Raw genomic sequence first — 22,640 nt, 5'->3', positions numbered from 1 at the left:
TTTGTTCATTTATTTCTTGTTTGCTGTTTGGGTGTGTCTGTCTGCATATGTTGGGGGGGATGGGTGGGTCGAGACCGGTTCCGTTTCTGTGTATTTGGTTTTTGTTTATTTTGCTTAATTTGGGACTGACAGATTTTTTAAAATCTTGGTCTCGACCCGAATCATTTTTTTTTTTAATGTATTTTGTAAATATACCGGTGTGTCTGTTGTATAAAATGATTCGAAATAAAGTATATATATATATATATATATATATATATATATATATATATATATATATATATATATATTAAACCTAGCACTGGATTAGCCTCGTCTTCTCTCTTTCCCGGCCAACAAAGAAATGATTGTGCGCATGCGCAGCAGAAAAGTTTCGTCATTGGATCTTCGCATGAGCTCTGACATTGTGTTGTCTTGACAACGTACAATATTATAACAATATTGCACACTCATTCTCCATTGGGTCGAGTGGCGTAATACATGGAGGATAAGCGATATTATGATAATATTGCATGCTATCAATAAACCCACTAGAAAAGCATAGAACACGTTTTTATTCCATGGAGAAAGTGTCCTGTATGGGTAATAATAATAATAATAGTCTATAATGCATCCATTATCAAAATCTTACACTGTGAAAAAGCCTATAGTTATGACTGTGTACGCTAAATAAATATGTGCGATGCGTTAATTTCAACTTAAATGATTTTCTCCAAATTTGATTTTCAACAACTTTTCATTTTTTTGACCAACTGGACTCATTTTGTGGTCTAATATAAAATAGAAAGCATTAGTTCTTGAAAACCCTGAACTCAAATCTAAAGTACACGTCTAAACCCATCCTGGAGAAAGATCAGACATGAGCACGGGCTCAGCTGGAAATGAAACGATGTGCTACGGCCTTTTAACGCTTTTCTCACTTCCAGGAAACGTTCGGACATGTTATCTCTGCGTGCTAATAAAGTCATGAGGGAATAAATCCACTGTACACACCCCTGCGCCGTTCGTCTGAAGTTTTTACAGATAATCTCAACCTTCAGTCAGAGTGAAACGCTCTGAAAGCAGTTTCCATGGAGATTCTTCTCTGAAATTCTCTGCAGCATTGGGACGTTTACGGGATATAATTTGTGTGTGTGTGTGTGTGTGTGTGTGTGTGTGTGTGTACATAAGTTTTATGACCTGACCTCTGGTTGCCCAGGTTACAGCCCGAGTGCCAGGATGTAGATGAGGGAGGTGGTCTGATTCGCTCGTTGTCATCCTGCATCTGCAATCTGATTGGTCGCCGCAGACCCCAAGAGATGTTCAGGAGACCCTCAACGATCAGCTCACCTTCTTCCTGTGGAGAACCCAATCAGGCCACAACACACACACACACACACCCTGCATTACTCCCCAGAGACGGGTAAATTATTGAGCAGGGACAGTAGGGGTTAAAGTGAACCACATTTCAGGCAAAGAAGGCAAACGTGTGTGTGTGTGTGTGTGTGTGTGTGTGTGTGTGTGAGAGAGAGACAGTGTTCCTACTTCTCTGTGCCTCAGCTGCAGGTTTTGTCCTTCATAATAGAGGTTATAGGTCTTCAGGTGGGCAAGGATGCTGCTCCTAGACACACACACACACACACACACACACACACACACACACACACAGGTATTAACCCTGCAGCCATACATACACATTAAATATATATGTATTTGAGTGTGTTAACTGCACTGTGTCTTGGTGTGTGTGTGTGTGTGTCGTTTAAAAAAGGACAAAAATCATCACACACATAAAAAACTCATGCTACACCATTCCATTGTTTATATGAAAGCTATTAAGTGGCAGAATTATTAAAACGAGAAAGAGAGAGAGAGAGAGAGAGAGAGAGAGAGAGAGACACACACAAATAAGAGTTTGCCTGAGAAAGATATTAATGATTATTATCCATACAGGACACTTTTTCGATGGAATAAAAACGTGTTCTATTCCCTTCTAGCGGGTTTCATTCATTTGGTTTGATAGCATGCAATATTGTTCGCATATCGCTTATCCTACGTGTATTACATCACTCTACCCAATGGAGAATGAGCGTTGAATATGGTTTACGATTGCACAGTTGTCAAGGTAACAGAGACATAAAACTTCCACACTTGTGAAGTGAGTGATTGTGACCATTTGTAAACAAACATGGCCACCAGGCTTGCTTCGTTAAATATGGAAGATTTTGAGAGAATTTTGAAAGAGAAAGACGCGTCGAACACCTGAAAGGAAATTTGTATGTATTATAATAATAATAATAATAATCTCATCTCATTATCTGTAGCCGCTTTATCCTGTTCTACAGGGTTGCAGGCAAGCTGGAGCCTATCCCAGCTGACTACGGGCGAAAGGCGGGGTACACCCTGGACAAGTCGCCAGGTCATCACAGGGCTGACACATAGACACAGACAACCATTCACACTCACATTCACACCTACGCTCAATTTAGAGTCACCAGTTAACCTAACCTGCATGTCTTTGGACTGTGGGGGAAACCGGAGCACCCGGAGGAAACCCACGCGGACACGGGGAGAACATGCAAACTCCGCACAGAAAGGCCCTCGCCGGCCACGGGGCTCGAACCCAGACCTTCTTGCTGTGAGGTGACAGCGCTAACCACTACACCACCGTGCTGCCCTAATAATAATAATAATAATAATAATAATGGCTTTTTTTCATGGTCTATCAAATATATTCCATTCAGCTACTCGTTTTTGACTCGTTCAGCATCATGCTCGCTGAATGGAATATATCTGATATACCACGAAAAAAAACAGACAATATTATTTAAATATTCCTATTGTTTGAATATTTCTATCAGGAGATCAGGAGTGTGTGGTGATGAAGATGATGGTGATGAAGAGAGACTCACTTGCTGATGTATTTATTCTCCCCAAACTGAACACCTTCATTCTGCTCCTCCATCTTAGCTGTAGCACGACTGCATGGAGGAGACTGCAGAGAGAGAGTCAGAGAGAGAGGGAGAGAGAGAGAGAGAGATGCAGAGAGTGTAAGTATTCTGTACTGTTTACTGAACAGAAAATGTCTCTCCTGAATTCAGAGGTGTGTGTGTGTGTGTGTGTGTGTGTGTGTGAGAGAGAGAGAACATGGAATTACAGAGAAGCAGAATAATTAGCACTGTTAGAGAATGCAGTGTTTAATCAGCCAATTGAGTGGGTCATGTGTTCTGTTCACACTCACACACACACACACACACACACTGTGTCCCATACACACACTTCTTACTCACACCCTTCACAAGAATAATTTAACTGTTTTTCGATCTTTCTGATGATATTTTAAACAGTATATTTTCTATAAATGAAGCTACATGCCAAAATTCTCAGCTCTCTTTAAAGATCTCATCTCATCTCATTATCTGTAGCCGCTTTATCCTGTTCTACAGGGTCGCAGGCAAGCTGGAGCCTATCCCAGCTGATTTGAAATAAATGTAAATGCTCTCGAAGAAACCTGATGTTTTGAAATTTCACTGTCGCTCGCACGAATGGCTGTTGATCATTTCCTGGTGTTCATGGGGTATAAATATAAGGAGTACACAAGGAACACCCTCATCTATTAGCAGGCGTGTGGAGAAACCAAAACGCTTTCCATAATAAAATACTTTATTAATAATAATACTTGAAATAGTTCATCTCCCTTCATCATCGCTATCATCATCATTCCTGATTTTAACAGAAATCCTCCCCCAGACTCTGAACCTCGATTTTTAACGGAAATCAAAGCCAAGTCTGCGGTATCGTCAAATATCGACTCGTCTTCCATATGGAAGCAGGAGGTTCACTACAGATTGACACTTTGCGTGACTGGAGGAAGGGGCGGGTCTTCTCTAAAGCAGACATTTTGACTCCACAGCCTCTTCCCTTCCCTTCACTCCCTCGTCCCTGAAGGAAGACAGGATAAATGCTGTGGGGCTGAAGGGAGGATCGTTTTACCTCAGGTGACGAACGCTTGAGAACGGATCGCTCCAAATTGAATGAACCAACCTGAAATAGTGAGAAAAATGTTCAAATACGTATTTCCAAAGACAAAAAGTTCCTGAAACCATTTGTAGCTTTGTGTGTTGAGAAAACATATTTCAGGACAACGCTCTCCAACATGGACGCGAGTGCGAGCAAACACCAAACATCACATACTGCTCATGTACTGTTGAGTCTGAACCAGTGGTTAGGGATTATCCATCCATCCATCCATCCATCCATCCATCCATTATCTGTAGCCACTTATCCTACAGAGTCGTGGGCCAGCTGGAGCCTATCCCAGCTGACTATGGGCGAAAGGCGGGGTACACCCTGGACAAGTCGCCAGGTCATCGCAGGGCTGACACATAGACACAGACAACCATTCACACTCACATTCACACCTACGCTCAATTTAGAGTCACCAGTTAACCTAACCTGCATGTCTTTGGACTGTGGGGGAAACCGGAGCACCCGGAGGAAATCCACGCGGACACGGGGAGAACATGCAAACTCCGCACAGAAAGGCCCTCGCCGGCCACGGGGCTCGAACCCGGACCTTCTTGCTGTGAGGTGACAGCGCTAACCACTACACCACTGTGCCGCCCGGTTAGGGATTAATTATTTTTATTTAGATATAAATAACATCACATGAGCTTTGGTTTAGTAGAGGTGCCAATATTTAGGATAACATTTGTAACATTTACAATATTTGATATGATAAAATTTGATATTATAACAGCTGTAACGTATAATATTTGACCCGTTGCCATGATGAAAGGGGAGACACCTGAACGCTAATTCAACTAAAACTGCAGACAGTATGAACTTGATGATGATCTTCTCTGACAAATCCTTAACCAACCGCTCTCTCTGTGTGAATAACCTCAAACACACACACACACACACACACACACACATACACAGAGAGGGATTAGAGATTCCCCTGGCATGGTGCCAGTGCAACTACACTTTCCTTCCAAGCTGCTCAGAGGGAATACAGAGAAGCTTCCGGAAAAAGAGAGAGAGAGAGAGAGAGAGAGAGAGAGAGAGTGAATGAGAGAGAGAGAGGATGAGAGGGTGAGAGGGGAGAGAGGGTGGATGAGAGAGAGAGCGAGAGAGAGGGTGGATGAGAGAGAGAGAGAGGGTGGATGAGAGAGAGAGAGAGGGTGGATGAGAGAGCGCATGGATGAGAGAGCGCATGAGGGATGAGAGAGCGAGAGAGCGAGGGTGGATGAGAGAGAGAGGGAGGGACCATGGATGAGAGAGAGAGAGAGAGAGCGGGTGGATGAGAGAGAGAGAGCGGGTGGATGAGAGAGAGAGAGCGGGTGGATGATGGAGAGAGAGCGGGTGGATGAGAGAGAGCGAGCGGGTGGATGAGAGAGAGCGAGCGGGTGGATGAGAGAGAGAGAGCGGGTGGATGAGAGAGAGCATGGATGAGAGAGAGAGAGAGAGCGGGTGGATGAGAGAGAGCATGGATGAGAGAGCGCATGGATGAGAGAGCGCATGGATGAGAGAGAGGGAGGGTGGATGAGAGAGAGAGAGGGTGGATGAGAGAGAGAGAGGGTGGATGAGAGCGCGACAGGGTGGATGAGAGAGCGAGAGGGTGGATGAGAGAGCGCATGGATGAGAGAGCGAGAGAGCGAGGGTGGATGAGAGAGAGAGAGGGAGGGAGCATGGATGAGAGAGAGAGAGAGAGAGAGAGAGAAGGGTGGATGAGAGAGAGAGAGAGAGAGAGGAGAGAGAGAGAGAGAGAGAAAGGGTGGATGAGAGAGAGTGAATGAGAGGGAGGGTGGATGAGAGAGAGAGAGAGGGTGGATGAGAGAGAGAGAGAGAGGGTGGATGAGAGAGAGAGAGAAGAGCGGGGTGGATGAGAGAGAGAGAGAGAGCGGGTGGATGAGAGAGAGAGAGAGAGAGCGGGTGGATGAGAGAGAGAGAGCGGGTGGATGAGAGAGAGAGAGCGGGTGGATGAGAGAGAGAGAGCGGGTGGATGAGAGAGAGAGAGCGGGTGGATGAGAGAGAGAGAGCGGGTGGATGAGAGAGAGAGAGCGGGTGGATGAGAGAGAGCATGGATGAGAGAGAGCATGGATGAGAGAGAGCATGGATGAGAGAGAGCATGGATGAGAGAGAGCATGGATGAGAGAGAGCATGGATGAGAGAGCGCATGGATGAGAGAGAGCATGGATGAGAGAGAGCATGGATGAGAGAGCATGGATGAGAGAGCATGGATGAGAGAGCATGGATGAGGAGAGCGAGAGAGAGAGGGTGGATGAGAGAGAGAGGGAGGGAGCATGGATGAGAGAGAGAGAGAGAGAAAGGTGGGATGAGAGAGAGAGGGTGGATGAGAGAGAGGGTGGATGAGAGAGTGCGTGGATGAGAGGGAGGGTGGATGAGAGAGAGTGGATGAGAGAGAGAAGGCGGATATGAGAGAGAGCGCGCGTGGATGAGAGAGAGGGTGGATGAGAGAGAGCGCGTGGATGAGAGAGAGAGGGTGGATGAGAGAGAGAGCGCGCGTGGATGAGAGAGAGGGTGGATGAGAGAGAGCGCGTGGATGAGAGAGAGAGGGTGGATGAGAGAGAGCGCGTGGGATGAGAGAGAGAGAGAGAGCGTGGATGAGAGAGGGTGGATGAGAGAGAGAGCGCGCGTGGATGAGAGAGAGGGTGGATGAGAGAGAGAGAGCGCGTGGATGAGAGAGGGTGGATGAGAGAGAGAGGGTGGATGAGAGAGGGTGGATGAGAGAGAGAGGGTGGATGAGAGAGAGAGCGCGTGGATGAGAGAGGGTGGATGAGAGAGAGAGGGTGGATGAGAGAGAGAGAGCGCATGGATGAGAGAGGGTGGATGAGAGAGAGAGGGTGGATGAGAGAGGGTGGATGAGAGAGAGAGGGTGGATGAGAGAGAGAGCGCGTGGATGAGAGAGGGTGGATGAGAGAGAGAGGGTGGATGAGAGAGAGAGAGCGCATGGATGAGAGAGGGTGGATGAGAGAGAGAGGGTGGATGAGAGAGAGAGAGAGAGAGAGAGAGTGGATGAGAGAGAGAGAGAGAGAGAGAGAGAGAGAGAGAGAGAGCGCACGTGGATGAGAGAGAGGGTGGATGAGAGAGAGAGAGAGAGAGAGAGAGCGCATGTGGATGAGAGAGAGGGTGGATGAGAGAGAGAGAGAGGGTGGATGAGAGAGAGAGAGCGGGTGGATGAGAGAGAGAGAGAGAGAGAGAGGGTGGATGAGAGAGAGCATGGATGAGAGAGCGAGGGTGGATGAGAGAGAGAGGGAGGGAGCATGGATGAGAGAGAGAAAGGGTGGATGAGAGAGAGGGTGAATGAGAGAGAGAGCGTGGATGAGAGAGTGCGTGGATGAGAGGGAGGGTGGATGAGAGAGAGCACGTGGTTGAGAGAGAGGGTGGATGAGAGAGAGAGAGCACGTGGTTGAGAGAGAGAGAGAGGGTGGATGAGAGAGAGAGGGTGGATGAGAGACAGCGCGTGTGGATGAGAGAGAGGGTGGATGAGAGAGGGTGGATGAGAGAGAGAGAGGGATAGAGAGAGCGCGTGGATGAGAGAGAGAGAGAGAGAGCGTGGATGAGAGAGGGTGGATGAGAGAGAGAGGGATAGAGAGAGCGCGTGGATGAGAGAGGGTGGATGAGAGAGAGAGAGAGAGGGTGGATGAGAGAGAGAGAGGGTGGATGAGAGAGAGGGTGGATGAGAGAGAGCGCGCATGGATGAGAGAGAGGGTGGATGAGAGAGAGAGCGCGTGGATGAGAGAGAGAGCGCATGGATGAGAGAGAGAGAGAGGGTGAATGAGAGAGAGAGAGGGTGGATGAGAGAGCGCATGGATGAGAGAGCGAGAGAGAGAGGGAGCATGGATGAGAGAGAGAGAGAGAGAGAGAGAGAGAGAGGGTGGATGAGAGAGAGAGAGAGAGGGTGGATGAGAGAGAGAGAGGGTGGATGAGAGAGAGAGAGAGGGTGGATGAGAGAGAGCATGGATGAGAGAGCGCATGGATGAGAGAGAGCGCGGATGAGAGAGAGCATGGATGAGAGAGCGAATGGATGAGAGAGCGAATGGATGAGAGAGCGAATGGATGAGAGAGCGAATGGATGAGAGAGCGAGAGAGAGAGGGTGGATGAGAGAGAGAGGGAGGGAGCATGGATGAGAGAGAGAGAGGGTGGATGAGAGAGTGCGTGGATGAGAGGGAGGGTGGATGAGAGAGAGTGGATGAGAGAGAGAAGGTGGATATGAGAGAGAGAGCACGTGGATGAGAGAGAGAGAGGGTGGATGAGAGAGAGCGCGCGTGGATGAGAGAGAGGGTGGATGAGAGAGGGTGGATGAGAGAGAGAGGGTGGATGTGAGAGAGAGGGTGGATGTGAGAGAGAGAGAGAGTGCGTGGATGAGAGAGAGGGTGGATGAGAGAGAGAGAGCGCGTGGATGAGAGAGGGTGGATGAGAGAGAGAGGGTGGATGAGAGAGAGAGAGAGAGAGAGAGCGTGCGTGTGGATGAGAGAGAGGGTGGATGAGAGAGAGCGGGTGGATGAGAGTGAGAGAGAGAGGGTGGATGAGAGTGAGAGGGTGGATGAGAGAGAGTATGGATGAGAGAGAGCATGGATGAGAGAGCGAGGGTGGATGAGAGAGCGAGGGTGGATGTGAGAGCGAGGGTGGATGTGAGAGAGAGGGTGGATGTGAGAGAGAGAGAGAGAGCGCGCGTGGATGAGAGAGGGTGGATGAGAGAGAGAGGGTGGATGAGAGAGAGAGAGAGCGCGTGGATGAGAGAGGGTGGATGAGAGAGAGCGTGGATGAGAGAGAGAGAGCGTGTGGATGAGAGAGAGGGTGGATGAGAGAGAGGGTGGATGAGAGAGACAGAGAGAGAGAGAGAGAGAGAGCGCGTGTGGATGAGAGAGAGGGTGGATGAGAGAGAGAGAGCGGGTGGATGAGAGTGAGAGAGAGAGGGTGGATGAGAGAGAGCATGGATGAGAGAGAGAGCATGGATGAGAGAGCGAGGGTGGATGAGAGAGAGACGGAGGGAGCATGGATGAGAGAGAGAGAGAGAGAGAGAGAAAGGGTGGATGAGAGAGAGGGTGAAAGAGAGAGAGAGGGTGGATGAGAGAGTGCGTGGATGAGAGGGAGGGTGGATGAAAGAGAGTGGATGAGAGAGAAGGTGGATATGAGAGAGAGAGCACGTGGATGAGAGAGAGAGGGTGGATGAGAGAGAGAGAGGGTGGATGAGAGAGAGAGAGAGAGCGCGCGTGGATGAGAGAGAGAGGGTGGATGAGAGAGAGAGAGCGCGTGGATGAGAGAGGGTGGATGAGAGAGAGAGGGTGGATGAGAGAGAGAGAGAGAGAGAGAGCGTGAGAGAGCGTGTGGATGAGAGAGAGGGTTGATGAGAGAGAGAGCGGGTGGATGAGAGAGGGTGGATGAGAGAGAGAGAGAGAGCGCGCGTGTGGATGAGAGAGAGGTTGAATGAGAGAGAGAGAGGGTGAATGAGAGAGAGAGGGTGGATGAGAGAGAGAGAGGGTGGATGAGAGGGTGAATGAGAGAGAGAGGGTGGATGAGAGAATGGGTGGATGAGAGAGAGAGGGAGAGAGAGTGGATGAGAGAGAGGGTGGATGAGAGCACGTGGATGAGAGAGAGGCTGGATGAGAGAGAGGGAGGATGAGAGAGCGGGTGGATGAGAGAGAGAGAGGGAGAGAGCGTGGATGAGAGAGGGTGGATGAGAGAGCGGGAGGATGAGAGAGCGGGTGGATGAGAGAGCGGGTGGATGAGAGAGCGGGTGGATGAGAGAGCGGGTGGATGAGAGAGCGAGAGGGAGAGAGCGTGGATGAGAAAGAGGGAGGATGAGAGAGAGGGTGGATGAGAGAGAGAGGGAGGATGAGAGAGAGAGGGAGAGAGTGTGGATGAGAGAGAGGGAGAGAGTGTGGATGAGAGAGAGAGGGTGGATGAGAGAGAGAGGGAGAGAGTGTGGATGAGAGAGTGTGGATGAGAGCGAGGGTGGATGAGAGAGCACGTGGATGAGAGAGAGGGTGGATGAGAGAGAGAGACGGAGAGAGCGTGGATGAGAGAGAGCGGGTGGATGAGAGAGAGCATGTGGATGAGAGAGCGAGGGTGGATGAGAGAGCGAGGGTGGATGAGAGAGCGAGGGTGGATGAGAGAGCGAGTGTGGATGAGAGAGCGAGGGTGGATATGAGAGAGCGAGGGTGGATGAGAGAGCGCGTGGATGAGAGAGAGAGGGTGGATGAGAGGGTGGATGAGAAAGCGCGTGGATGAGAGAGAGAGGGTGGATGAGAGAGAGAGGGTGGATGAGAGAGAGGGTGGATGAGAGAGAGAGGGTGGATGAGAGGGTGGATGAGAGAGAGAGGGTGGATGAGAGGGTGGATGAGAGAGAGAGAGGGTGGATGAGAGAGAGAGAGGGTGGATGAGAGAGTGGATGAGAGAGAGAGGGTGGATGAGAGAACGGGTGGATGAGAGAACGGGTGGATGAGAGAGAGAGGGAGAGAGAGTGGATGAGAGAGAGGGTGGATGAGAGCACGTGGATGAGAGAGAGGCTGGATGAGAGCACGTGGATGAGAGAGAGGCTGGATGAGAGAGAGGGAGGATGAGAGAGCGGATGGATGAGAGAGCGGGTGGATGAGAGAGAGAGGGAGAGAGCGTGGATGAGAGAGAGGGTGGAAGAGAGAGCGGGTGGATGAGAGAGCGGGTGGATGAGAGAGAGAGAGGGAGAGAGCGTGGATGAGAGAGAGGGAGGATGAGAGAGAGGGTGGATGAGAGCGGGTGGATGAGAGAGAGAGAGAGAGAGAGCGTGGATGAGAGAGAGGGGGTGGATGAGAGAGAGAGGGTGGATGAGAGAGAGAGAGGGAGGATGAGAGAGAGAGAGAGAGAGAGAGGGAGAGAGCGTGGATGAGAGAGGGAAGATGAGAGAGACAGGGTGGATGAGAGAGAGAGGGTGGATGAGAGAGAGAGGGAGGATGAGAGAGTGTGGATGAGAGAGAGAGTGTGGATGAGAGAGAGGGAGGATGAGAGAGAGGGAGAGAGTGTGGATGAGAGAGAGGGAGGATGAGAGAGAGGGAGAGAGTGTGGATGAGAGAGAGGGAGAGAGTGTGGATGAGAGAGAGAGAGGGTGGATGAGAGAGAGGGTGGATGAGAGAGAGGGTGGATGAGAGAGAGAGAGAGAGAGAGAGCGCGCGTGTGGATGAGAGAGAGGGTGGATGAGAGAGAGAGAGCACGTGGATGAGAGAGGGTGGATGAGAGAGAGAGGGTGGATGAGAGAGAGAGAGAGCGCGCGCGCGTGGATGAGAGAGAGAGGGTGGATGAGAGAGAGAGGGTGGATGAGAGAGAGGGTGAATGAGAGAGAGAGGGTGGATGAGAGAGCGCGTGGATGAGAGAGAGAGAGGGTGGATGAGAGAGAGAGGGAGGGAGCATGGATGAGAGAGAGAGAGAGAGAGAGAGAAAGGGTGGATGAGAGAGAGGGTGGATGAGAGAGAGTGGATGAGAGAGAGAAGGTGGATATGAGAGAGAGCACGTGGATGAAAGAGAGAGAGGGTGGATGTGAGAGAGAGGGTGGATGTGAGAGAGAGAGAGAGAGCGTGGATGTGAGAGAGAGAGAGAGAGAGAGAGAGAGAGAGAGAGAGAGAGAGAGCATGGATGAGAGAGGGTGGATGAGAGAGAGAGGGTGGATGAGAGAGAGAGAGCGCGCGTGGATGAGAGAGGGTGGATGAGAGAGAGAGAGAGAGCGCGCGTGTGGATGAGAGAGAGGTTGAATGAGAGAGAGAGAGGGTGAATGAGAGAGAGAGGGTGGATGAGAGAGAGAGAGGGTGGATGAGAGGGTGAATGAGAGAGAGAGGGTGGATGAGAGAATGGGTGGATGAGAGAGAGAGGGAGAGAGAGTGGATGAGAGAGAGGGTGGATGAGAGCACGTGAATGAGAGAGAGGCTGGATGAGAGAGAGGGAGGATGAGAGAGCGGGTGGATGAGAGAGAGAGAGGGAGAGAGCGTGGATGAGAGAGGGTGGATGAGAGAGAGGGAGGATGAGAGAGCGGGAGGATGAGAGAGCGGGTGGATGAGAGAGCGGGTGGATGAGAGAGCGGGTGGATGAGAGAGCGAGAGGGAGAGAGCGTGGATGAGAAAGAGGGAGGATGAGAGAGAGGGTGGATGAGAGAGAGAGGGAGGATGAGAGAGAGAGGGAGAGAGTGTGGATGAGAGAGAGGGAGAGAGTGTGGATGAGAGAGAGAGGGTGGATGAGAGAGAGAGGGAGAGAGTGTGGATGAGAGAGTGTGGATGAGAGCGAGGGTGGATGAGAGAGCACGTGGATGAGAGAGAGAGGGTGGATGAGAGAGAGACGGAGAGAGCGTGGATGAGAGAGAGAGGGTGGATGAGAGAGAGAGGGTGGATGAGAGAGAGCATGTGGATGAGAGAGCGAGGGTGGATGAGAGAGCGAGGGTGGATGAGAGAGCGAGTGTGGATGAGAGAGCGTGTGGATGAGAGAGAGAGGGTGGATGAGAGAGAGAGGGTGGATGAGAGAGGGTGTGGATGAGAGAGCGAGGGTGGATGAGAGAGCGAGGGTGGATGAGAGAGAGCGCGTGGATGAGAGAGAGCGCGTGGATGAGAGAGAGAGGGTGGATGAGAGAGCGAGGGTGGATATGAGAGAGCGAGGGTGGATGAGAGAGCGCGTGGATGAGAGAGAGAGGGTGGATGAGAGAGGGTGTGGATGAGAGAGCGAGGGTGGATATGAGAGAGCGAGGGTGGATGAGAGGGTGGATGAGAGGGTGGATGAGAAAGCGCGTGGATGAGAGAGAGAGGGTGGATGAGAGAGAGAGGGTGGATGAGAGAGAGGGTGGATGAGAGAGAGAGGGTGGATGAGAGAGAGAGGGTGGATGAGAGAGAGAGGGTGGATGAGAGAGAGAGGGTGGATGAGAGAGAGAGGGTGGATGAGAGGGTGGATGAGAGAGAGAGAGGGTGGATGAGAGAGAGAGAGGGTGGATGAGAGAGTGGATGAGAGAGAGAGGGTGGATGAGAGAACGGGTGGATGAGAGAACGGGTGGATGAGAGAGAGAGGGAGAGAGAGTGGATGAGAGAGAGGGTGGATGAGAGCACGTGGATGAGAGAGAGGCTGGATGAGAGCACGTGGATGAGAGAGAGGCTGGATGAGAGAGAGGGAGGATGAGAGAGCGGATGGATGAGAGAGCGGGTGGATGAGAGAGAGAGGGAGAGAGCGTGGATGAGAGAGAGGGTGGAAGAGAGAGCGGGTGGATGAGAGAGCGGGTGGATGAGAGAGAGAGAGGGAGAGAGCGTGGATGAGAGAGAGGGAGGATGAGAGAGAGGGTGGATGAGAGCGGGTGGATGAGAGAGCGAGAGAGAGAGAGAGAGAGAGCGTGGATGAGAGAGAGGGGGTGGATGAGAGAGAGAGGGTGGATGAGAGAGAGAGAGGGAGGATGAGAGAGAGAGAGAGAGAGAGAGAGAGGGAGAGAGCGTGGATGAGAGAGGGAAGATGAGAGAGAGAGGGTGGATGAGAGAGAGAGGGTGGATGAGAGAGAGAGGGAGGATGAGAGAGTGTGGATGAGAGAGTGTGGATGAGAGAGAGGGAGGATGAGAGAGAGGGAGAGAGTGTGGATGAGAGAGAGAGAGAGGGTGGATGAGAGAGAGGGTGGATGAGAGAGAGGGTGGATGAGAGAGAGGGTGGATGAGAGAGAGGGTGGATGAGAGAGAGAGGGTGGATGTGAGAGAGAGAGAGAGAGAGAGAGAGCGCGCGCGTGTGGATGAGAGAGAGGGTGGATGAGAGAGAGAGGGTGGATGTGAGAGAGAGAGAGAGAGAGAGCGCGCGCACGTGTGGATGAGAGAGAGGGTGGATGAGAGAGAGAGAGAGCACGTGGATGAGAGAGGGTGGATGAGAGAGAGAGGGTGGATGAGAGAGAGAGAGAGAGAGAGCGCGCGCATGGATGAGAGAGGGTGGATGAGAGAGAGAGAGAGCGCGCGCGCGTGGATGAGAGAGAGAGGGTGGATGAGAGAGAGGGTGAATGAGAGAGAGAGGGTGGATGAGAGAGAGAGGGTGGATGAGAGAGAGAGAGGGTGGATGAGAGAGAGAGAGGGTGGATGAGAGAGCACGTGGATGAGAGAGAGCGTGGATGAGAGAGAGGGTGGATGAGAGAGAGCGTGTGGATGAGAGAGAGCGTGGATGAGAGAGAGCGTGGATGAGAGAGAGCGTGTGGATGAGAGAGAGCGTGTGGATGAGAGAGAGAGCGTGTGGATGAGAGAGAGAGGGTGGATGAGAGAGAGAGGGTGGATGAGAGAGGGCGTGGATGAGAGAGAGAGGGTGGATGAGAGAGAGAGGGTGGATGAGAGAGAGAGGGTGGATGAGAGAGCGGGTGGATGAGAGAGCGGGTGGATGAGAGAGCGGGTGGATGAGAGAGAGCGCGTGGATGAGAGAGAGAGGGTGGATGAGAGAGAGAGGGTGGATGAGAGAGAGAGGGTGGATGAGAGAGCGTGTGGATGAGAGAGAGCGTGTGGATGAGAGAGAGCGTGTGGATGAGAGAGAGAGGGTGGATGAGAGAGAGCGTGTGGATGAGAGAGCGCGTGGATGAGAGAGAGAGGGTGGATGAGAGAGAGAGGGTGGATGAGAGAGAGAGGGTGGATGAGAGAGAGAGGGTGGATGAGAGAGAGAGGGTGGATGAGAGAGCACGTGGATGAGAGAGAGCGTGGATGAGAGAGAGAGGGTGGATGAGAGAGAGGGTGGATGAGAGAGAGGGTGGATGAGAGAGAGCGTGTGGATGAGAGAGAGAGGGTGGATGAGAGAGGGCGTGGATGAGAGAGAGAGGGTGGATGAGAGAGAGAGGGTGGATGAGAGAGCGGGTGGATGAGAGAGAGGGTGGATGAGAGAGAGGGTGGATGAGAGAGAGGGTGGATGAGAGAGCGCGTGGATGAGAGAGAGAGGGTGGATGAGAGAGAGCGCGTGGATGAGAGAGAGAGGGTGGATGAGAGAGAGCGCGTGGATGAGAGAGAGAGGGTGGATGAGAGAGAGCGCGTGGATGAGAGAGAGGGTGGATGAGAGAGAGAGCGCGTGGATGAGAGAGAGGGTGGATGAGAGAGAGAGGGTGGATGAGAGAGAGAGGGTGGATGAGAGAGCGCGTGGATGAGAGAGCGCGTGGATGAGAGAGCGAGGGTGGATGAGAGAGCGAGGGTGGATGAGAGAGCGAGGGTGGATGAGAGAGCGAGGGTGGATGAGAGAGCGAGGGTGGATGAGAGAGCGTGTGGATGAGAGAGAGAGGGTGGATGAGAGAGGGCGTGGATGAGAGAGAGAGGGTGGATGAGAGAGAGAGGGTGGATGAGAGAGCGGGTGGATGAGAGAGAGGGTGGATGAGAGAGAGGGTGGATGAGAGAGAGGGTGGATGAGAGAGCGCGTGGATGAGAGAGAGAGGGTGGATGAGAGAGCGCGCGTGGATGAGAGAGAGAGGGTGGATGAGAGAGAGCGCGTGGATGAGAGAGAGGGTGGATGAGAGAGAGAGCGCGTGGATGAGAGAGAGGGTGGATGAGAGAGAGAGGGTGGATGAGAGAGAGAGGGTGGATGAGAGAGCGCGTGGATGAGAGAGCGAGGGTGGATGAGAGAGCGTGTGGATGAGAGAGAGAGGGTGGATGAGAGAGCGTGTGGATGAGAGAGAGAGGGTGGATGAGAGAGCGCGTGGATGAGAGAGAGAGGGTGGATGAGAGAGCGAGGGTGGATGAGAGAGCGTGTGGATGAGAGAGCGAGGGTGGATGAGAGAGCGTGTGGATGAGAGAGGGTGGATGAGAGAGCGTGTGGATGAGAGAGAGAGGGTGGATGAGAGAGAGAGGGTGGATATGAGAGAGAGGGTGGATATGAGAGAGAGGGTGGATGAGAGAGCGAGGGTGGATATGAGAGAGAGGGTGGATGAGAGAGCGTGTGGATGAGAGAGAGAGGGTGGATGAGAGAGCGGGTGGATGAGAGAGAGAGGGTGGATGAGAGAGCGTGTGGATGAGAGAGAGAGGGTGGATGAGAGAGCGGGTGGATGAGAGAGAGAGAGGATGGATGAGAGAGCGGGTGGATGAGAGAGGGAGAGGAACAGGGTCACTGTGTCTGTTGATTCAGTCAGTGCGCTCGTGTCCACTCCCTCCAGCAGCAAAGTCTCCTCCGGCATATTTTACGTTACAGTCAAAACCTTACAATATAGCAAACGTCCCAAATCGCGAGCGTTAAGTTTTTGTGAGATCATGAGCTTGAAATTCTGACAATGCCACAGTCGCGTCTCCTGTCAATCAGCCAGCCAATCGTGGCCATCTGTGAGCTCGTGTATGCAGAAGTAGGCAAATAGCACTTTCCTCCAAGCGACACCGCATGAGTGAAAAGATGTGGATGGATGGATGGATGGATGGATGGATGGATGGATGGATGGCTTCATGTTATAACATAAAAGAATATAACTATAATTATTCTCTCCACATTCACTGGATATGAGAAATCGCACGCTCTGATTGGCTATTCTACTCCTAGGATATCAGCTCATATACCGTGAGAAGAGAAACAAAATGGCGGAGCGTGTTGCTGAACTAACCGAGGACGAAATAAAAACTCTCCTCGAAAACAAAACCCCCCAAAAATACAAAAAAGCAACAAAATATGGGATAAAAGTATTCAATGCTAAGAACGTATCTTTTTTTATTTTTCAAGAATTATTATTGTTGTATTTTTCACAAATTGCTCCTATCATTTCACCGGTTTGTTTGCATTCTAAGCGGAAATGATTTTGTCAGATGTTTTGTATAACGTTTTTATTTATCGAATTTGCAAAAAATAAAAAATAAAAATGCTCCGTTTCTCAAAATCCACTGAATGTGGATAGAATAAAACAGTTATTCCACTCAATCTGGTCGTACATGGATAGACAACCATCAGCTCATGTATGACTGGATTTCGTGGTATAACTGTTCAATATACAATAATTCATTCCAGTCCACTAATTTGATCGATCGAGCAGCGTTCCAAGAGTGCTGATATTTCCCATAACTGCATGTTTCACCATAGTTAATAGAGGGAGATGGTTAGGAAGACCGGCAGACTTCAAAGGACCGGCCTTTTGTTTCGATTCTTATGTTGACCTGCACCATCACGTGACCACGACCGTGCACACCGGCCAAACAAACATATAGGACGACAGTGAATTTAGAGACGATTTTGAGTTAAAACTCCTTATTTTAGAAGTGACAGAAAGCTTAAAAACAAAACATTTAAAACTATGGATAAGATGAGTAAAAATCATTTAAAATAAGTCTTAATTATTGTAAAAACGCTGTCAATTTACCTATTTTCGAACCATCATCGTTTTACGATATGGCAATCAAAACCAAATACTGAAGGCTTATCAAAAAAATATATATATACAGTAGGGCAAAAAAGTATTTAGTCAGCCACCAATTGTGCAAGTTCTCCCACTTAAAAAGATGAGAGAGGCCTGTAATTTTCATCATAGGTACACTTCAACTATGAGAGACAGAATGGGGGAAAGAATCCAGGAAATCACATTGTAGGATTTTTAATGAATTAACTGGTAAATTCCTCGGTAAAATAAGTATTTGGTCACCTACAAACAAGCAAGATTTCTGGCTCTCACAGACCTGTAACAACTTCTTTAAGAGGCTCCTCTGTCCTCCACTCGTTACCTGTATTAATGGCACCTGTTTGAACTCGTTATCAGTATAAAAGACACCTGTCCACAACCTCAAACAGTCACACTCCAAACTCCACTATGGCCAAGACCAAAGAGCTGTCAAAGGACACCAGAAACAAAACTCTAGACCTGCACCAGGCTGGGAAGACTGAATCTGCAATAGGTAAGCAGCTTGGTGTGAAGAAATCAACTGTGGGAGCAATTATTAGAAAATGGAAGACATCCAAGACCACTGATAATCTCCCTCGATCTGGGGCTCCACGCAAGATCTCACCCTGTGGGGTCAAAATGATCACAAGAACGGTGAGCAAAAATCCCAGAACCACACGGGGGGACCTAGTGAATGACCTGCAGAGAGCTGGGACCAAAGTAACAAAGGCTACCATCAGTAACACACTACGCCGCCAGGGTCTCAAATCCTGCAGTGCCAGACGTGTCCCCCTGCTTAAGCCAGTACATGTCCAGGCCCGTCTGAAGTTTGCTAGAGAGCATTTGGATGATCCAGAAGAGGATTGGGAGAATGCCATATGGTCAGATGAAACCAAAATAGAACTTTTTGGTAAAAACTCAACTTGTCGTGTTTGGAGGAGAAAGAATGCCGAGTTGCATCCAAAGAACACCATACCTACTGTGAAGCATGGAGGTGGAAACATCATGCTTTGGGGCTGTTTTTCTGCAAAGGGACCAGGACGACTGATCCGTGTAAAGGAAAGAATGAATGGGGCCATATATCGTGAGATGTTGAGTGAAAACCTCCTTCCATCAGCAAGGGCATTGAAGATGAAACGTGGCTGGGTCTTTCAGCATGACAATGATCCCAAACACACCGCCCAGGCAACGAAGGAGTGGCTTTGTAAGAAGCATTTCAAGGTCCTGGAGTGGCCTACCCAGTCTCCAGATCTCAACCCCATAGAAAATCTTTGGAGGGAGTTGAAAGTCCGTGTTGCCCAGCGACAGCCCCAAAACATCACTGCTCTAGAGGAGATCTGCATGGAGGAATGAGCCAAAATACCAGCAACAGTGTGTGAAAACCTTGTGAAGACTTACAGAAAACGTTTGACCTCTGTCATTGCCAACAAAGGGTATATAACAAAGTATTGAGATGAACTTTTGTTATTGACCAAATACTTATTTTCCACCATAATTTGCAAATAAATTCTTTAAAAATCAGACAGACAATGTGATTTTCTGGATTTTTTTTTCTCATTCTGTCTCTCATAGTTGAAGTGTACCTATGATGAAAATTACAGGCCTCTCTCATCTTTTTAAGTGGGAGAACTTGCACAATTGGTGACTGACTAAATACTTTTTTGCCCCACTGTATATTTGCCCCAGATTTCCTGGTTGTTATTTCTTTAAGAAGAATACAACCCCGATTCCAAAAAAGTTGGGACAAAGTACAAATTGTAAATAAAAATGGAATGCAGTAATTTACAAATCTCAAAAACTGATATTGTATTCACAATAGAACATAGACAACATATCAAATGTCGAAAGTGAGACATTTTGAAATTTCATGCCAAATATTGGCTCATTTGAAATTTCATGACAGCAACACATCTCAAAAAAGTTGGGACAGGGGCAATAAGAGGCTGGAAAAGTTAAAGGTACAAAAAAGGAACAGCTGGAGGACCAAACTGCAACTCATTAGGTCAATTGGCAATAGGTCATTAACATGACTGGGTATAAAAAGAGCATCTTGGCGTGGCAGCGGCTCTCAGAAGTAAAGATGGGAAGAGGATCACCAATCCCCCTAATTCTGCACCGACAAATAGTGGAACAATATCAGAAAGGAGTTCAACAGTGTAAAATTGCAAAGAGTTTGAACATATCATCATCTACAGTGCATAATATCATCAAAAGATTCAGAGAATCTGGAAGAATCTCTGTGCGTAAGGGTCAAGGCCGGAAAACCATACTGGGTGCCCGTGATCTTCGGGCCCTTAGACGGCACTGCATCACATACAGGCATGCTTCTGTATTGGAAATCACAAAATGGGCTCAGGAATATTTCCAGAGAACATTATCTGTGAACACAATTCACCGTGCCATCCGCCGTTGCCAGCTAAAACTCTATAGTTCAAAGAAGAAGCCGTATCTAAACACGATCCAGAAGCGCAGACGTCTTCTCTGGGCCAAGGCTCATTTAAAATGGACTGTGGCAAAGTGGAAAACTGTTCTGTGGTCAGACGAATCAAAATTTGAAGTTCTTTATGGAAATCAGGGACGCCGTGTCATTCGGACTAAAGAGGAGAAGGACGACCCGAGTTGTTATCAGCGCTCAGTTCAGAAGCCTGCATCTCTGATGGTATGGGGTTGCATTAGTGCGTGTGGCATGGGCAGCTTACACATCTGGAAAGACACCATCAGTGCTGAAAGGTATATCCAGGTTCTAGAGCAACATATGCTCCCATCCAGACGACGTCTCTTTCAGGGAAGACCTTGCATTTTCCAACATGACAATGCCAAACCACATACTGCATCAATTACAGCATCATGGCTGCGTAGAAGAAGGGTCCGGGTACTGAACTGGCCAGCCTGCAGTCCAGATCTTTCACCCATAGAAAACATTTGGCGCATCATAAAACGGAAGATACGACAAAAAAGACCTAAGACAGTTGAGCAACTAGAATCCTACATTAGACAAGAATGGGTTAACATTCCTATCCCTAAACTTGAGCAACTTGTCTCCTCAGTCCCCAGACGTTTACAGACTGTTGTAAAGAGAAAAGGGGATGTCTCACAGTGGGAAACATGGCCTTGTCCCAACTTTTTTGAGATTTGTTGTCATGAAATTTAAAATCACCTAATTTTTCTCTTTAAATGATACATTTTCTCAGTTTAAACATTTGATATGTCATCTATGTTCTATTCTGAATAAAATATGGAATTTTGAAACTTCCACATCATTGCATTCCGTTTTTATTTACAATTTGTACTTTGTCCCAACTTTTTTGGAATCGGGGTTGTAGTAATAAAAGCCAGAATCTTTCAAATCAAGCGATTTGAGAAATAGGGACAATTTGGCATCTCATAGCGGTGAGCTTCAACAGTTCGAAACTGAGTACAAGTCAAAAAATCCTAAAATTGTCAAAAACACCTGAGATTTGATTATTTTTTTTTTTTTACTTCGATTTCAAGAGATAAAATATTGATACTCGATGTTTTGGGACCTTTTATTATCCCAGTAGATTTTAAAGTACGTACAGCGTTATTCAATTTGTGCTCATAATATTTTCAGTGAGCTTCGCGCTACTTCACTTTTGTTGCGAAATCTAAACAAACACAGAAGCGAAGCACGAGAAAGACAGTACGGGCTGCGCATTATCGTCTTTATCATTACTCGTAGTTAACTGAACATCAAGGAAATCTTGTTCAAATATTAGTAACTATAACTAGGGCTGTGCGATATGGGAAAAAAGTAATATCCCGATACATTTTCTCCATTTCACGATATATGATATACTGTATATCTCGATATATTTAAATCTCCTCTAAAGGACCCCATGAAATCTAACTTTTACTCTTTAATGTTTTCACTACAATCCCTGCAGATTAAATAACATTCTTGGTTAACTTTACAGGTGGTTTAATTAATCACAATTGAATTGAAATAAGACTTTTTATTCAACAAAGATGTGGCACAAACTGCAAAAACAATCTTGAAAATTGCAACAAAGGGGCAACACAATACAGAGCTGCTCAAATCAATAAAGTGCAGCTCAACACTGAGAAAGACATTTAGCTTAAATAAGAAAAGTGCTCATTCATTAAATTATTTAAAAAAATAGATCTCCAAGCTATTAACCTGACTACTGAGAACCACGGGAACATTCACAATAGAGAGAGAGAGAGATTGAGGGAGAGAAGAGAGAGATCTGCAAAACATCATTTTTCTCTTTGCACACTTTTGAACTGAATGTTTTCTGGCTCTGCCTCTCAGATGTGTAGAATTCCGGTATTGCCTTCTCTGTAAAATGTCTGCGACCAGGCAACTCATATTTGGGATCGAGTGCGTTTAGTAATTTTTGGAAGCCTGGTTTTTCCACTATACTAATTGGGATCATGTCGTCAGCAATGAAGTTAGTGATTGCATCCGTTATAGCTCTCCATCTCTGACTCGTTTTCTCATATGGGGTGGCTTTGGAGAACGAGGCCGCTATGGTCATTTGTTTAGCTTGTGGGGGGTTTCAGCTTGTGGGCAAGTAGTTCGGAGTTTAACCCATTGACGCCTGAAACGCCTGCAAAAAAACGTCTGCAAATACCTAAGCCAGTTTTTAGAAAAGGTCCCCATCTGCCTGGGGGTTTTCTGAAATAAAAATAATTAATTGAAAATGCCTATGAAAAATTCAATATCTCAGCCTCTGAAGCACATAGAGACATGAAATAAGTTGCATTTAAAAGATAAAATTCTCTGCTTTTATTGGATCATGCTCATTCAGCATTAACACTAACACATTTTTATAAAAAAAAAAACAAATCTCAGAGTCAGATGAGTAAAAATCGGTATTATATGATTAATTCATATAAAGAACGACATATCAACACAGATCAATTGATCTAAAAATATGTCAACACATAGATTAATTCATCTAACATGGAACAAGGCACTTTGTCATGGGAGAAAGGTGGGAAAGGAGTGAGGAGAAGTGGTGAAAGTCCTGAGGAGGAACTGGAGGAAATGACCGGAGGAACAAATTTCCAAAGACTGACACTGACCTCACACACACCCATCTTACACACACACACACACACACACACACACACACTACTGTCGTAGAACGTGGTGCATGAAGCACTCGCGGTGCAGGGGAATATTGCACTGCCTGCATCCCATCAGTGTAGACCCCGGGCGCACATTGGTGCCAGTGTGCTTTTTGGCACAATCCCTGCAGGTCTTTCTCTTGTTGCTGATCTGGGCCAGATTATGCCCAGCTGAAGCTCCAGATAGGCTGGTGGGGAGCATCTGGTGGGGAGCACTTCTCTTGGTTACTGGGA

At 48.5% G+C, this 22,640-nt stretch overlaps 1 protein-coding gene across 3 annotated transcripts in view; it reads right to left on the bottom strand.

The window, feature by feature from the left end:
• rassf2a (Ras association domain family member 2a) overlaps positions 1-22,640 on the bottom strand; it is a 54,590-nt gene that overhangs the window by 13,980 nt on the left and 17,970 nt on the right. For all 3 annotated transcript variants that reach the window (XM_060931248.1, XM_060931249.1, XM_060931250.1), the window contains exons 2-4: positions 2,892-2,974; positions 1,525-1,600; positions 1,185-1,336 (exon numbers count right to left, since the gene is read on the bottom strand). In XM_060931248.1, the coding sequence (XP_060787231.1) occupies positions 1,185-1,336; positions 1,525-1,600; positions 2,892-2,944 (281 nt within the window). In that variant the 5' untranslated portion in view covers positions 2,945-2,974. The remainder of the gene's footprint in view (positions 1-1,184; positions 1,337-1,524; positions 1,601-2,891; positions 2,975-22,640) is intronic.

Source organism: Neoarius graeffei, chromosome 10, assembly GCF_027579695.1.
Source record: "Neoarius graeffei isolate fNeoGra1 chromosome 10, fNeoGra1.pri, whole genome shotgun sequence".
Lineage (NCBI taxonomy): Eukaryota > Metazoa > Chordata > Actinopteri > Siluriformes > Ariidae > Neoarius > Neoarius graeffei.
This window is presented reverse-complemented; position numbering and strand designations above follow the sequence as displayed.